This window comes from Acipenser ruthenus, chromosome 4 (assembly GCF_902713425.1).
Source record: "Acipenser ruthenus chromosome 4, fAciRut3.2 maternal haplotype, whole genome shotgun sequence".
NCBI classification, from domain to species: domain Eukaryota; kingdom Metazoa; phylum Chordata; class Actinopteri; order Acipenseriformes; family Acipenseridae; genus Acipenser; species Acipenser ruthenus.
This window is the reverse complement of record NC_081192.1, coordinates 8,436,130-8,452,500: the sequence shown is the minus strand read 5'-3', so window position 1 is coordinate 8,452,500 and position 16,371 is coordinate 8,436,130. Positions and strand designations below refer to the sequence as shown.

The following is a 16,371-nucleotide window of genomic DNA, read 5'->3' as shown; positions in this document are numbered from 1 at the left end:
ACAGTAGAGTGCTTTCATTACAAGCTAATATTAAGATTTAAAGCATGCCAGCAGTCACAGTACATACTTCCTTTCCCCTTCCTACAAATGTCCTGCTGTGGAGGGTGTAGTAGCTGTACCAAGTCCTTATTCTTCAGATGTGCTTTTTTAGATCTATAAAATTGACTGAGTCTTTTAACTGTTTTCAACTATTTAGCATAAGTCAGAATGGCCGAGTTATGTTTGACTTTTTACATTTTTTTTATATATATATATTATTATTGAATGAATCAGCAGAAGGGAGTGTGCATTGTAAAAAGGAGTATCTGGCTTTGGGATCTCTATGTTCTGATAAGAGCAGTCATTGTGATTTACTTTGTGGCATAGCTGTATATGTAATCAGAAGGACGTTATCTTTGTTGTAGGTAACAGTATTTATGTAATAACGTCCGACTGTTTAGTCATTAGCTAAACAAGAGCAGTTAACAACCCCCATTGTAAAGAATAAGTACTGTAGTAACACTGTTGCTATTATGTAGCAAGCACTATTTACAGTGTCCCTGAAATTAGCATGGAACGAAGATACTAAGGTAAGAGACTGCATTTACTGGAAAGCTGCAAACACTGCAGTGTTGGTTGCAGTGCTTCATTCAAATGCATACGGCAGTTACAATTATGGCATACCAAATTAATTTTATACACCCATGTCTTTTTGTGGCAAACCCATACATTATAAAAGTTGGATCAATATCAAGTAACTAGTGTTGTCTCCCAGTGGTGCTCTTAATACTACTCTCTTGAAATCAATATCCCCCATCAATGATGGATGTTGTAAAACTCAATTTGTAATTATCTCTTTACTATTACCAGAGCTTTCCCAAGCCACTGTTAATTAAGATGGTGGCTTCCAGTACATATGTTGCACACAATGTACAGTAGCTGAAAACTCTTTCTATTTAATTAGGTCGATGGCATCATTTTAAACAGAAAAAAGCAGTTATACACTGAAAAAAAAGTGTGCGGTTAAGTCTGAAGGGTCACTGAAGGGGTTAGTCTTATTCTAATATTATATCGGGTTTTGCCTTTTTTGTAGGAATTTGAATATGACTATCACGTTTTTAAAGAGAAGATACTAGACTTGGACAGACGCCTTGCCACAATTCTGTACTTGGCATTTAAGGACTGCTCTGGTTTGGAATCAGCTTTTAAGGTAAGATGCTTGAACTGTAAGGGGCATTCTTCCTTCAATCAACCAGGTAGTTGGGACTTAATTCTGTGCTCAAAGAACAGAACACTGGTAGAACAACTGCTTGTTTAATTCTAGCTTGATGCTATGTATACATCTTAAATAAAACCATTCTGTGTACCCCAAAAACGACACGCCTGATTTTTGTTCTGTTTGCACCAATTTTGGCATGGTGTGCATGCTATAAGAAACAAACCAGAATCCCTGCATCCCACTGTAACCGTATTGTTTATGTAGCTGTGACAGAGCAGCATCATGGCCCAGATGGGTTACCAGCAGGAATTGGACCCAGAGGCGGAAAGCTGCAGTTTTAAAGCACTGTTGTGCACTTTATTAAATACAAAATAAACAAACAAAACAGGTACAAATAAACAGGGCATACGAGCCTAAATAAACCTCACTGTAGGCTGGGCAGTCACCTTCACTACAGTTCAAAACATACATGTGGCCACTCCCTAATTAGCACTCAGTTACCTAATTGGGGAATGGCCACACCTGTGATATCTAACCCCATCCCTGCCAACCTTACATTCCCACATATTATTTACATGTTAGGGCTTTTGCCCTGCCACAGTAATAAATTAATGTTATACTAACATCTGTTAATTCAATAACATAAGAGAATGTGTAATTTCTATATTGTGAAGTTGATGTCTCTAAAAACTCCCATTATGTACATTTTCAGTCAGGGATACAGTGCAGTACAGTGTAGGTTTTTGTATGTAAACTGGGGTGCAAAATCATACTTAAGTAAAATGGGAAAAAAATCTATGTGTATGTTATAAAACTAGTACCAAACAAGCCAGCATAAAAACAGAATACACGTAAGTACAGTAAGAGTGGCTGCAGTGTATCTTGGTTTTAACCTTTTTGAATTTAATTTGTTCTAGTTGGTTGCTGTGTTTGGTTGCTTCCTGGAGAGGCCTGTTGTTAAGGAGATTTTCAGCCCTAACTACGGAGTACTGCTTCAGATGTTCAACCTGGAACTGGACAGGTGTAAACAACTATATGACACCTGCGTCCAGGTAATGGATATTTATAATAATAGTAATAATAATAATTATTAGAATGATGTGGATTACTAACAAAGGTTGTGTACAATAATGTGTTGTTGTGTACACATTATTGTACACAACAACACAGGACACTACTGCAGCAGCCCTACTGTAAGTAGGATGCAGCACCCTCTTCTTGCTTAAAAACCTTTATAGCAAGAAAGTAAGCCTGCACCTTCTCCTATAACGGGTTCTACTGCAGCAATCCTACCATAAACATGTTATTTTTGTAATAAATCCAGTTAATAGTAAGTGCTATGTTATTGGTTTTGTACAGATGGAAAAGGGTGTGAAGGTAGTAAACAAGAACATGCCAGCAACTTCAGGGTCCCTGCAATGGGCAAAAGAGCTCAAGGAACGAATTCAAACTCCTTGGTCAAACTTTAAGTTTATTCACCACCCGTAAGTCTTAAACATAAGCTGTGTAACTCTGCTAACAAACATGTCCTATAGCGATATTAATATTCTATGTGTTATCTGTTTCTAAAACATACTTTTTCTGGTAACACTTTAAAATAAGTTTAATTTATTAGGCAGGGTTTTATTTTGAATCGTGCATGAACAATTGATAGGGAGTAATACAAATTCAAACAAATAAACAATAATTAGTGGTACAGTCGTATTTATATACCCTGTGTCTGTTCACGATACAGTTACCATTATGCATGATGAATTACTGCAATGTCCTGTAAGGTTTTGGGGTTTATTCTTCTGTTACTGACTGCTGTAGCTTAGTACTTTCCTGATCATTTATTTTGAACGTTGTCACATTATGCATTTACCATACTGACTGTTCTACTATTTTCCTAGCAGTAAACAGTAATCTATTCATCGAGTTATCTGTTTGTGTTTCAATAGAAGTGTAGAAGGAGCAGAAGTAGGTGTGGTCTACCAGAAATACTTAGAGATGCTGACTTTACTGGATGAGTATGAGGAGCAGATCTACTCGGGATGGACATGTGGAGTGGATGAAGTGTGCCAGTTCAACTTGGATCAACCACTAATCAAACGAGAATCTCACAGTGGGCTGCTGTTTGTGAATTTCGATCCTAAGGTAAAGTTGAATTCTAATTAGATTTGTGATTTACCTTAGAGTCACATTAGATACCGTAAGAAAGTGTGGCACCTCTCCAGAAGGGTAATGTTAATTCAGAGCTACTGTCACTAATCGTTAGATTGGATTTTCTTTGTAGCTTGTAGGTGTCCTCCGAGAAGTAAAATATCTTCATATGCTGAACATGACAAGTATTCCTGAAGCAGCCCTGACCATATCTGAACAGAGAGACATGCTGGTTAAGGTTGGTAGGCATACATTGTAATTGGTCTGTTGACCATTAAAAATCTTTCTCTTGTGATCTCGACATAATCATTTGAGATGTCGAGATCCCTGGTTTATTTATCCCTATACTTAACCACTTATCACCACAGTGGATTTAGTTGTGGGATCCTCTTTTGATTAGCAACTGTGTTGTCTGCATTTTATTATGGACAGTTAAAAACCTGCCTAGAAGTCAAACCCTTCTTACAGCAGCATCAGCGGTTTGATTGCATCTAAACATCAACAGCCTGCCATGGCCAGCCCAGCCTAAACTGAATCCTAGGGAGACTGGGGCAGTGGAATCCAATGCTTTCAGTTCTTAACCAGGGTCTTCCATTAGTACCCTTCATTGCTGACATGGACTGAAAATGGAGGGTAAACCCAAAATGGATTGCTGGTGTGACTTTCCAAGCCTTTTTAAAAGGGTAGCCTTTTCATTGTCTGTATATTTTGACAGCTGATAGAATTAGATATCTTTGTAGGTCTTATATTTACATTACTACTTCTTTTTTGTTCAAACAGTACATTGGAAATCTTGAACTTCTGGTAAAATGGTACAACAAAGTTAAGCAGACTGTCCTGGAAGTGGAATACCCCTTGATCAGGGCTGAGTTGAGAGCCATTGATGAGCAACTGCGAGCAGCTGAGGAGACCCTGACTTGGAGGGAGCAGAGCTGCTGGGAGTACGTCATTAACATCAAGGACACAGTGCATGACCTGGAGAGGAGAGTGCAAAGAGCAAAGGATAACATGGAGACCATCCAGGTCATGATGAGTTCTTGGAGTGAACATGCACTGTTTTCCAGAAAGGAGAACAAAACGGATACCTTATTGAGCCTGGAGGACAAAAACGACAGGGTTACAAAGAGGTACAAGATGATACAGGAAGATGGAGAACGAATTCATAAACTTATTGAGGTAAAAAAATAATAATTATTCATAATTTACTTCAATGTGAGGTAACAACATTTTAACATTTGAAAAATGCAGTAAAATGAAAAGGTGCTTTAGGCCCAATACTATTTGAAATTCTTGCAGTCTTGATTTACAAACTGTACACCAGGGGTGTCAAACTCCAGTCCTCGAGGGCCACAGGGTCTTCCAGTTTTCATTTCAACTTAAGCTCTCAATTAACATAATTGATCTAATTATTTGTTGAATTTGACATATTTCAGATTTTTCAAGGTCTTTTACAGTTGATGGTTTTAAAAATGCCATTGATTCAAAGTACGCTACCTATGAAACATTTGGAGGCCCGAAGAGAAGTGTTAAATGTGTCCAGTTACTCAAATAATTAGACCAATTAAGTAATTGAGAGCTCTGGTGGAATGAAAGCCAGAAGACACTTTCGCCCTCCAGGAACTGGGTTTGACATCCCTGCTATAGACTGTTAAAAATGGTTTTATTAAAAAGTTATATTTTAAAAACAAAAAAAACACAGTTCTGATGGCAGATTTAAACGTCAGATATATTGTATCTGAATGCATAACCATTTTCTAAAGTAAAGTTCACATAGATTCACCTGTTTTTATAGGAGAACGTCAGTCTCTTCAGTGCTGACCCTTCCTCTGACTCTTGGAAAGCGTATGTGGAGTACATTGATGAAATGGTGGTGGATGGGTTTTTCCACGCCATCACATGCTCTCTGGAGTTTTTCATTGAGAACACACAAAGTGTCTTCAAAGTGTCCCCACTGTTTGAGGCACAGATGATCCTGAGCGCCCCAGAAATCACCTTCAAGCCCTCCCTGGATAAAGAGGCTGGGGATGGCTTCTATGACTTGGTTGAAGAATTGTTGAGCGCCATTTATAAAATGTCTGCACAGATGAGGAGAGTAGCAGGCCACATGGGAATGGGAAACTACCAGGTAATCATAGCGGAGTTCTGTCTCTGTTGTTGAATAAAGGTAATTCCATGTGGTAGAAACCATTATAGAAAACAAAATCAGTTGCTTTGAACACAGAATGGTTGGTTGTTTTATTAGTTGTTGCCTAGAAGAGTTATTTATTATACTTATATAGTGTATATTTAAATGTGCTCCCCACTTTTTGTAAATCCCCCATTGGAAGTACATCACAAACCTTTAAAAAGCAATGATAAAGCTCTCTGATACTGTTTATATTTGAGCCCTGCTCTTATAAGAATAATAAAAATGCAGTGCCTTGTCATTTTATATAGCATGATATGGATGACATGCTGGATCTGCTAGATATGCGGCAGGAGATCATGGACAGAGTATCAGATGTCATAAAAAAGGCCATACAGTACAAGAGCTCCTTTGACCCATACGCCTACCTCTGGGTGGATGACAGAGCTGAGTTCATGAAGCAGTTTCTCCTGTTTGGCCATGTCTTAACCACAGAGGAGATAGAAACTCAGGGAGATAAAATGTTTCCCGAGTGCCCTCCATCTATTGAACAATTCAGAGACCAGGTAAATGCACACTGTGTGGTCTAGTCCCATAACAGTAAACCATGATCCACCTTGACTTCCATGTCTTAACCAGTACAGTACAAGACAACTGTTTAGTGATTATAACAGCAGTAAAATAAATACAATTTTTCTTTCCCTCTTACATAATTTTGAATGTATTATAGACAATTTTCTGACACTGCTCTACTATTTAAAGCTGCTTAAATACACTGTAATTGTGTTATAGTTATGAAGTGGTACTTTTGGGAGATACACAAAAACAAAATGCTGTAGTTGTTACAGTGTTGCTTTATTATCATACTTTAGTTGCTCAGTGGTTTGTAAGCAAACAATAAAACTCTGAAGGAAAGTGCATTTTCTCCGGTCACTGTAAAGACAAGTTGTTGAAACAGTTTTTGTTTTCCTTCTACAGATTGAAGTCTATGAAAAGCTGTACACACAGATCAGCAAATTTGAAGACACCAAAGTGTTTGAATCCTGGTTTCGAGTTGATATTAAATCATTTAAAATAAGCCTTTTAAATACTATCAAAAAGTGGAGCTGGATGTTTAAAGAGCATCTCATGACCTACGTCACTGACAGGTACAGAGATGCTGTTGTTGTTGTTGTTGTTGTTGTTGTTGTTGTTGTTGTTGTTGTTGTTGTTATTATTATTTGTTTATTTAGCCAATGCCTTTATCCTGTTATAGATGCATTGGTGAATTACTTATAAAAGCTTATCATGGTAATATGCTTGTACTGTACTATGCATTTACCAAGGTTTTACCATACCTATAGGTTTACTATGCTTGTCTGTGCTTCACATGGATTTTACTACATGTTATTACTACTTTGTTATACTTTTACATATTACAGTACATTTTATAAGGGATCTCCCTGGTTTTGGTTTGGTATGGTCTACCACATTAGAGCCCCTGGTTGGTGAAATATATTTGGAGATCTGCTCTTCCAAACTTGATTCAGCTTTTACATTGACATTTGTTTTTCCACATGCTGTGAATATAAGTCATGGTGACTTTATCTTTTCCATGGTACTGCCTAACACAGCGGTCGCCAACCTATGGCTCCCGGGCAATATCTGGCTCTTCAAATGACCAAATATGTCTCTATTACTCATTCACACACACAATAAAAAGATTATACAATGCTGCTCAACTCATAGGCCCTGTCCACACTATGCCTTTAAACCATATTAGTTGCCTTTAAACCATGCTAAATCCAGTTAGCGTCACAGCGTTTAGTACCGCTCCTGGACTGGGGGATGGGAAACCGGCAGGGACTCCACCGCATCACGCAACAGAGAACCCTACTAGCCAGACACCGAGCACATTCAGAGTGGATAAGAGACTGATCTCTGTTCTCTGGGATTGGTAGCCCGCCCACCTCTGCTCTGGATTGCTCGGCGTAAAAGTGATTCTGGCTTTAGGCTTGTGAGATCGGAGGACACTCGCACACCCTCAGAACGTCTGTGCTGTGCGGGGACTCGCTGCGGTGAGGAGAAAAAACATAATTGGACATTCCAAATTGGGGGGAAAATAAATAAAATTAATAATTGGTCGCTGTAAATTAAAAAATAAATACATAAAACGTACCTTGTGATTTTAAGAAACAAAGCCATAACGTTCATGCTAAGAAGCGTTTTCTGTCGACACAGGTTCCATATTTGCTGGGTTGTAAACATAAAATACAGTGCATGGTGGGATAATGTCATATTAAGTCCATTGCGCTGCTAGGTACTGTAAAAGCCTGGGACAGACAGGCACAGCGTGGCGCGGCACGCGAGGCGTTTTGCCGCCTGTATTGCTGCCATTGCTTTCATATGGTGTTGGACAGATCAGCACAATACCACGGTGCCACTGAGCAGTACAGCCGCTCAAACCAAATCCAGAGCGATTTTATCTGACTGCCACGCGGTAACATCGGTGGATTAAGCAATCGCAGCCAAGTGCTGTAAACACTTGCTTTCCATGAAAAATCAGAATGTAACTGTTGTCTACGAAGGTGTCCAAGCACCCTGAAGTGTTTCATCCCTTCCATATTTCATACATGGACAGGCAAGACAGTATTTTATACATTGTCTCTGATAAGCATCCTTCCTGTAGCAAATTTGATACTATTATACTAAATGCAAAACATGCAAAACATTTGGCCACAATGTAAATTTTATTTGAGTAAATAGTCTATGGTGTGTTACTGACAACTACTGAACTGTACCATTCAAGTTTTCTATATTGTAAGAAAAGTCAGCCGCGTAGTGCATACCGCTCCTGTGTGTCCGGGTGCAGACTAGCGGTATCTCACTGTGAAAATGCCCAGCGGTGCCGCACCGCGCCTGTCTGTCCCAGGCTTAACCGGACTATATTAATGTGTGGATGCATTAAGCCCGACTAAACATGAAACAGTTCTTTAGTGTGGACGCTTTTAGCTGGATTAATTAAAACATTTTTTGGGTACGGTTCTCGAGATCATTTATGTAGTCGACTCATGTTCTTTTAGGTCCACCTACCCTCTGCTCGTAGTGGTGTTTCTATTCCTGGAGTCTGTTTGACCATGTATCGGGTTTGATTTGCTGTAATGACTGGCTCTTTGCAAACCGCTTGCTCTACATTTCTATTCAGTTTGTCTGTCTTGCAAAAAAAGGTTGGCAACCCCTGGCCTAACGTTATGTGTTGGTCATGTCTTTGTATATGCTTCTATCCTACTGGAGTTACAAGTTTAAGCTTTGTGAATAGGCCTAACAGTTATTTATTTAAATTGTATTTTATTTTAGTTTTGTCATGTGTTGTTGGAACCATCTGCCATTTAAAATATTTTCTTTGCAGCCTTAATGAGTTGGAAGAATTCATGAAAGTAACAGATAAAGCTCTTCAGAAGCCTGTGAGTAAGGGTGACTACAAAGGCCTTGTCGAGATCATGGAATTTCTTCTGGCTGTACGGGACCGGCAGGCTGTAACGGATGATCTCTTTGAACCTCTGAAGGAGACGATTGCTCTGCTGGAGGGCTGTGGGCAGCAGATGCCTGACCAGGTTTACACACAGCTGGAAGTAAGATCAAACCCTGTCTCGTGTCAGGATTACAGTGAGCTCCAGTATCTTACTGCTAGCCATTGAGTTACATACTTCACAGAATAAAGAACTTCAAGTATAAAACAGCTTCACGATAATAAAATGTTTAGTTTGAATCTTGTTTGGAATTTCTGTCATTGTGAAATAGATTGAACAGACTTGCTAGACTTTCATTTTCTATTCTATTCAATCCTTTCAAAGATTAAAACAGCTTCATATTGTTATTCATACTTATAGATATTCACTTTGCATATAATTCATATATTACATATCCCAACGTTTTTGGAGCCTATTGTATATGCCTTTTTAGATTTATTTTTCTAGCTGTTGCATATAAGTTGAAATCAGCTTACATTTGGATGAGAATTGATCAATTAAAAGCCATGGCACAGTTTTTGGAATGACTATCCCTCCCCCCTTAGGAACTGCCAGAGAAGTGGAACAACACCAAGAAAATAGCTGTGTCTGTAAAGCACGAAGTTGCTCCTCTTCAAAGTGCTGAAGTTGCGTATATTAGAAGAAAATGTGTTGCCTTTGACGTGAGCACCACTTTTATCATACAATTTATTATACTGTGGTTGACTGTGAAAACCCCTCCAGTGCATATCCAGGTTCTAAGTACTTTATTTATTTGTTTTTGTACAGGTGAAGCAATGTGAGTTCAGAGAAAAGTTCAGATTGGAGGCACCATTCAACTTCAATGCAGATAATCCATATGCCCTTCTCGAAAAGGTAAAGCTAACTTTTTTCTTTCGTTCATCTTGATTTTAAATCATGGCTGCATGACTCATCCAGCACTCCTACTACTATTAAGTTTAAGCTTCTTGTGTATGTAGTCAGTGCCTGGGACTGTATTATAAGAGGTCACCCAGGAATCTTATCTTCCCATTCATAGCGGGGCGCCTTTTGAAAAATAGGCAACTTTAACAGACTGCCCGCAACATAATGATGGGTATTTTTACAGGCTCACAGGGAAATAAAGTTGCTTGAAGAGCAGATGATCGAGATGCAGGAGTCCAGTAACCTGTTTGAAGTGACCGTTCCAGACTACAGGCAGCTCAAACAGTGCCGGCGGGAGATCGTCATTCTTAAAGGACTTTGGGATATTATTATCTATGTCCAAGTAAGTTTTCTGACACAGTCATGGTAGAACCAAGGCTTTTGAGAAAGCACTCTGTGGTATGGCAATATGGTTCTATTCTAAATATTGTAAACAAAGTCTATTGAACATGTACAGTACCAATGAGCCCTGTTCAAAGTTGTGTACACATTTTTAAAGAATCTAACAATAGTAGCAAAACAGTTTAATGAACATCACACTTCAAGAACTGAAAACATAGGTAAACAATACAATGCTACTTATTTTGTATTTATCCTGTAGAGTAGCATTGAGGATTGGACCAAGACACAGTGGAGGCAGATTAACGTGGAACAGATGGATGTGGAGCTGAGAAGATTTGCCAAGGTATATTACGTTGCAGAATCCAGGCAATATTTGATTTTCACCCTTTAAAAATACTAAAAGAAACATTTTGACTGGAAACATTTAGACTAGTCTTTCATGATTTCCATTACACGAGAGTAGATGTTAAAACTTCATGCTTATTTGAACTCGGCTCTCGCCAAGATAAGCACCAACTAAGACGTAGCTTTACAGTAAACTAATGTGATCCATATGTGTCTCCATCCATTTGCGTTTCCTTCCATATGATGATGTAGATATCCTTCTGTCTGGTGTTAATGGCTGAAGTGTAATGCTGGCTCCAGGGATCAGCTTATTGCCTCCCTAGCGCATCAGCACACACAACGGCTGCGATGCTTCCTCCGGGGATCAACCACAGTGTGGTCTCCCCAGCGCATCAGCATGACAACCGTCTGGATTGAGCTAAGTAGGGTACATCTCTGGGGTCTTCAAGTGGGCACCTTCCATTCTTGGTGTTTCATCGACTAGCCCACGACACCTCAAGAGGCCTCGACGGTAATTCTGGCGTCCCAGCATCACCCCCCTCCGTCCCCCACTCAACTCAGCCCAGCTTACTTACCCATACATCAGCGTTTCTTTCTTTCTATTGTGCTTGAGATCCCCAGCCAGAATCTTTCCTTCTAAACCACAGCCAGATGCTACTCCTCTCTGCTGCTTCAGATAAGTTTTTCACTGTGCGACGCAACTCTTGGCCACTGAACCTGACATCTCTGAGAAACCAGGTTTAGAGTGTGCCACAAATCCTCGACAACCCACCTCCACTGAGTAAACCCGGACTCTCCATCCTCGCTGTTCCGCTTCAGTGGCTAGTTGAGCATACCGCAGTTTTTTCCTGTCATACGCCTCATCTACAGCATCCTCCCATGGCACTGTTAACTCGACCAGGTGAACAACGCGTGCTGATCCAGACCATAAGACAGTATCTGGTTGAAGGTTAGTGGTGGCAATCTCAGGTGGAAAAATAAGCCGTTGACCAACATCTGCCAGCATTTTCCAGTCTCTAGCAGCTTCCAGTTGTCCTGGGCGAGGATTGGTTTTAACACCTTTTCTTGGTGGTTGCTCTCCTGGGCGGAGAAATGTTGTCTTTTGTGTGTAATCTTTTGATGGAACAGGTGGCAACTTATTGGTCATGTTACGCTTGTCTTCCAATGCTAAGGCCAAACATCGCAGCACCTGGTCATGGCGCCAAGTAAACCGTCCTTGGCTAAGAGCCACCTTACATCATGTAAAAATGTGCCTTAATGTTGCAGGTGATGAACACAAAGGACATGAAGAATCCTCTCCTACCCAGAGGTTTAGGTTCTGTGGTGATGGGAGAACATCATATGTTGACCTGATGAGGAAACTGATCCTGCTCTGTTCCATTGACCAAAGGTCTTGGAAGCCAGTCTTGAGTTGTTCCACACTCTCCCATCTCATCCATTCTCCCTGCTTGGCCCAGGAAATAGCCTTTATACACCTCATCCTCTCCTCCTGCTTTTGCACCTCATTGACTACCAGCTTCCTCCGTTGAGCTGGGGCTGCCTTGTGCCATGTAGGAGGAGCTGAACTGAGACCAAGACCCCCTCTTCCATGCTGAACTTGCCCCATGATATCACCAATTCGAAGGGCAGCCTTTGCATCCTCCACAGCTTTCTTTGCCGCCCACTTTCTTCCAGTTTTCAACACAGGTGCTGCCTCCCTTACGCATTTGTCGCGTGACTCTACTAATGTCATTTCCAGTCTGACCTTGGCGCACTTAAACTCCTCGGTTAGAGCAGAGACTGGTAGCTGCAGTATTCCTTTACCATAAAGTCCCACTCTGCTGAGGCAGCGTGGAACTCCCAACCATTTCCTGATGTATGAACTGATTAAAGCTTCCAGCTTCTCTACTGTTGTCAAAGAAACCTCGTACACAGTCAGTGGCCACAGCAACCTTGGCAGTAGACCAAACTGAAAGCACCAGAGTTTTAGTTTGCCTGGTAAAGCGCTGCTGTCTATGCTCTTAAACCCTTCCACTGCTTGTTGTCTAACTTCTCCCACACGAACTGTGTCCTTTAGATCCCCGTCGTACCATCTCCCAAGACTCTTCACTGGCTTCTCAGACACTGTTGGTATTGCCTCACCATTAATGAACATTTTATCTACTACTTTACCTTTAATTATAGAGATGCTCCTTGATTTAGTGGGCTTGAATTGCATTCATGCCCATTCAATGTTATTGGTTAATTTGCCCAATAACCGATTAGTGCAGGCTACTGTTGTAGTCATGGTTGTCATGTCATCCATATATGCTCGAATTGGTGGTAGTCGCATTCCAGAAGACAAGTGCTCTCTTCCTACTACCCATTTTGATGCCCTAATGATTACTTCCATTGCCATGGTAAAAGCCAGTGGAGAAATGGTGCAGCCTGCTATTATTCCAACTTCTAGGCATTGCCATGTAGTGCTGAATTCTGAAGTTGAAAAACTAAATTGCAAATCTCCAAAGTAGGATTTCACTAAATTTGTTGTTGTCATCGGTACACTGAAAAAATCAAATGCTGCCCAAAGAAGTTCATGTGGCACTGAACCATATGCATTAGCCAAATCCAGGAATGTCACATGGAGCGCCTTCCTCTCCTTTTTAGCTGATTGAATTTGTTGCCAGATCACATTGATGTGTTCTAAGCATCCTGGAATGCCCGCTTTTTGTATTGAAGTGTCAATGAAGCAGTTCTTTAATAGGCAAGTTGACAATCTGAGCAATAATGCTGAAGAAAATTTTGCCTTCTACGTTTAATAGGGAAATAGGACGAAACAGACTGATGCTTGTAGAATATTTTTCTTTAGGTATAAAGACTCCACCTACTCGGCGCCATGCTCTTGGTACAGCCTGTTTTTCCCATGCCACTTTCATCAATTTCCACAGGATTCGTAGAACTCCTGAAGCACTCGTGTACACTCTGTACGGCACTCCATTAGGCCCTGGAGATGATGACACCCTTGCTTTTTTCACAGCTTGCTCTACTTCTTTCCACTTAGGTGCACAGTCCTCCATTTGGTATTCTGGTGGATTGATAGGTGCCTTTTTGAATCTGTATGTGTTTCCACCAAAATATCTCTCCAGCTCAAACTTAGATGCTTTTAGTGTGCCATTCTTCTCACTGGTGAATAACTTCTTTACAAATTTGAATGGGTCTTTATAAAAGTTAGTTCTCGCACGCTCCTTCTTTTTGTAGCGTTTCCGTAGGCGCTCAGCTCTGTGCAATGTTGCAAGCTTATTTTTTATGACCCTTTGTAAGAGATTGAGTCCCTCCTTCTGACTTTGTTCTGCTCTTCTCCATTGCTTCCTCAGCTGTCTCCTTTCTCTAACTAAGCGTTCAATCTCCTGCTGCTGTCTAGACTTTCCAGGAATAGTTTGTACCTTTTTTCCTTCCTTTTTTCAACTCCAAACCTTTCGCTTCCATATGCATAGATGATGTCCCCAAATCTATCCAGCTTCTTTTCAACTGTTCCACTTAATCTTTCCAATGCAACGCAGAGATCTGTGTTTACTGTGTCACATGAAGTTTTCTCACAAGCTCTTGGCCATTTAACTCCAGGCTTGTGCCCATTGAGGTTCTTTTCTCTCTTATGCTGGTTTGTCTGAATGGGTTCACAAGGATCATTAGGATCATTAGGATAAGGATCATTAGGATAATGTTGTTGAAGAAACTGAAATATAAAATGCACGATAGAGTTTACTTCAAGTTTAATAAATGTTACCTTCACATGAAGCCCAAGAACCTAACAGGTGCATCCATGAAAATAAATGTAACCCCCCGATCTTTGGATCAGCTGTCAGGGTCATTTGGAACAGAATATTTCAGTATGATGTGCCGAGGTCCCCAAGGGCGTCCTCGGACCCCAGTATGGGGGGCCCTTGATGAACAATACAGTCTCACAGTAGCCCTCCACTATTCTTCTTACATTGAGGAACATGCCTGTTACTTAATGTCTCTGTGTCTGTGCCTTAAAGGAAATCAGGATGTTAGACAAGGAAGTGCGTGGCTGGGATGCCTACACAGGTCTGGATTCCACAGTGAAGAATCTGGTAACGTCTCTCAGAGCAGTGACTGAGCTGCAGAACTCAGCCATTAGAGAAAGGCACTGGCACCAGCTGATGAGCACCACAGGGGTAAGATGAATGCTTAAATTTCTATCTGTTTTTGTGAAAAGTGGAACAGAGCATTGTTATAACCAATAGTTAACCATCAGATACCTCAGTAAATGCACATTTTAAGCATTGGGAGAAGCCTTGAAATGGCAGAATTGTTGTGCAAATGTATCATGATAATCTTTGATAACGGTTGGCAGGACCACAATTGTTGGGGACTTTTGATCTATCTAGTGTGTCTCAATAATTGATTCCATTATTTTTACTACATACACAAATAATAGTTTACAAAAGACCATAACAATATACATTTATATAGCAGTAACACAAATACGTTTTGAAGAAACTGTGCCTTATATACTGTGTGTGTGTATGTGTATATATATATATATATATATATATATATATATATATATATATATATATATATATATATATATATATATATATATATATATAATATATATATATTTGTGTGAAAGCCTCATAGAAAGTTAAGAATATATTCTCTTTTTTTCCCATGTAACTGTTTTTTGAAGGTGAACTTCACCATGAATGACGACACAACCTTGACTGATCTATTGGCCCTGCAGCTGCACAGGGTGGAAGATGAAGTCAGGAACATTGTGGACAAGGCTGTGAAGGAAATGGGCATTGAAAAGGTACTTTATCACTGAAAAACACACAGAGACATTCTGGAAACCATGGAGGCCAATGAATGTAAAAATAACATTTAGTTACCTGGGTAATAACTAATACCAATCCTTGAAAGTGCCAATCAGTTAACATTCTAAAACAAAAGACTCTGGCAAAGAATCTTAGAAACTTCTTGTCCGACTGTTTAAAAAAAAAAAAAAAAAAAAAATGTCCCCACATATTACAGAATCTGTAATACAAGTAGGGCAACATAAATAGCAGTGTGTGCCCTTTGTGGTGCCAGTTTTACTTGGTAGACTAGACTGTATTAATAAGCAAGTGATGCTTTCAATAGCTACTTTTCATAGTTAGCTGTCTTTTTCAGGTTCTAACAGAGATCAATCAGACTTGGAGCACTATGGAATTCTCATATGAAGAGCATTACCGAACAAGAGCCCCCCTGTTAAAATCTGATGAAGAACTCATTGAAACATTAGAGGATAATCAGGTATGGAGCAGAACAGATCCCTCAGTTGTTATGTCAGGAGCACCTTGTAAACAAGGACTGCGGTTCTCTCCTGGTTAATTATAATATATATATATATATATACATCCCACCTCTCAGGTGCAGTTGCAGGCCATACTGCAGAGCAAGTATGTGGAGTACTTCATTGAGCAGGTCTCCAGCTTGCAGAAGAAGCTGACTGTGGCAGACTCCGTCATCTTCATCTGGATGGAAGTCCAGCGTACATGGTCTCATCTGGAGAGCATCTTTATTGGATCGGAGGACATTCGGAAGCAACTTCCGCAAGATGCCAAGCGGTTTGATGGGATAGATGCAGATTTTAAGGTAATCCAAAACAAGTTTTATTTTTATCAGCAGGTGACAGAAGATGAATATCTGTACTGATGATGATGATGATGATGATCCACTTGGGTGTCCTCAACCATATCTTTAGGGGTAATCCTGGGATAAAAACAGATTGGTGGATGATGCAGTCTGAGTCCACAGTGCTTTAAAATGCAGTAAAAATAAAA

The 16,371-nt window shown here is 40.1% G+C and overlaps 1 protein-coding gene across 1 annotated transcript in view; it reads left to right on the top strand.

The window, feature by feature from the left end:
- LOC117399496 (dynein axonemal heavy chain 11-like) overlaps positions 1-16,371 on the top strand; it is a 79,959-nt gene that overhangs the window by 7,238 nt on the left and 56,350 nt on the right. Inside the window, exons 9-26 of the mRNA XM_059021940.1 lie at positions 1,073-1,189; positions 2,116-2,250; positions 2,558-2,682; positions 3,139-3,334; positions 3,474-3,578; positions 4,121-4,516; positions 5,133-5,465; positions 5,777-6,031; positions 6,444-6,613; positions 8,854-9,076; positions 9,520-9,636; positions 9,743-9,829; positions 10,062-10,220; positions 10,479-10,562; positions 14,560-14,718; positions 15,237-15,359; positions 15,719-15,841; positions 15,959-16,183. Coding sequence (XP_058877923.1) covers positions 1,073-1,189; positions 2,116-2,250; positions 2,558-2,682; positions 3,139-3,334; positions 3,474-3,578; positions 4,121-4,516; positions 5,133-5,465; positions 5,777-6,031; positions 6,444-6,613; positions 8,854-9,076; positions 9,520-9,636; positions 9,743-9,829; positions 10,062-10,220; positions 10,479-10,562; positions 14,560-14,718; positions 15,237-15,359; positions 15,719-15,841; positions 15,959-16,183 — 3,132 coding nt within the window. The remainder of the gene's footprint in view (positions 1-1,072; positions 1,190-2,115; positions 2,251-2,557; positions 2,683-3,138; positions 3,335-3,473; positions 3,579-4,120; positions 4,517-5,132; positions 5,466-5,776; positions 6,032-6,443; positions 6,614-8,853; positions 9,077-9,519; positions 9,637-9,742; positions 9,830-10,061; positions 10,221-10,478; positions 10,563-14,559; positions 14,719-15,236; positions 15,360-15,718; positions 15,842-15,958; positions 16,184-16,371) is intronic.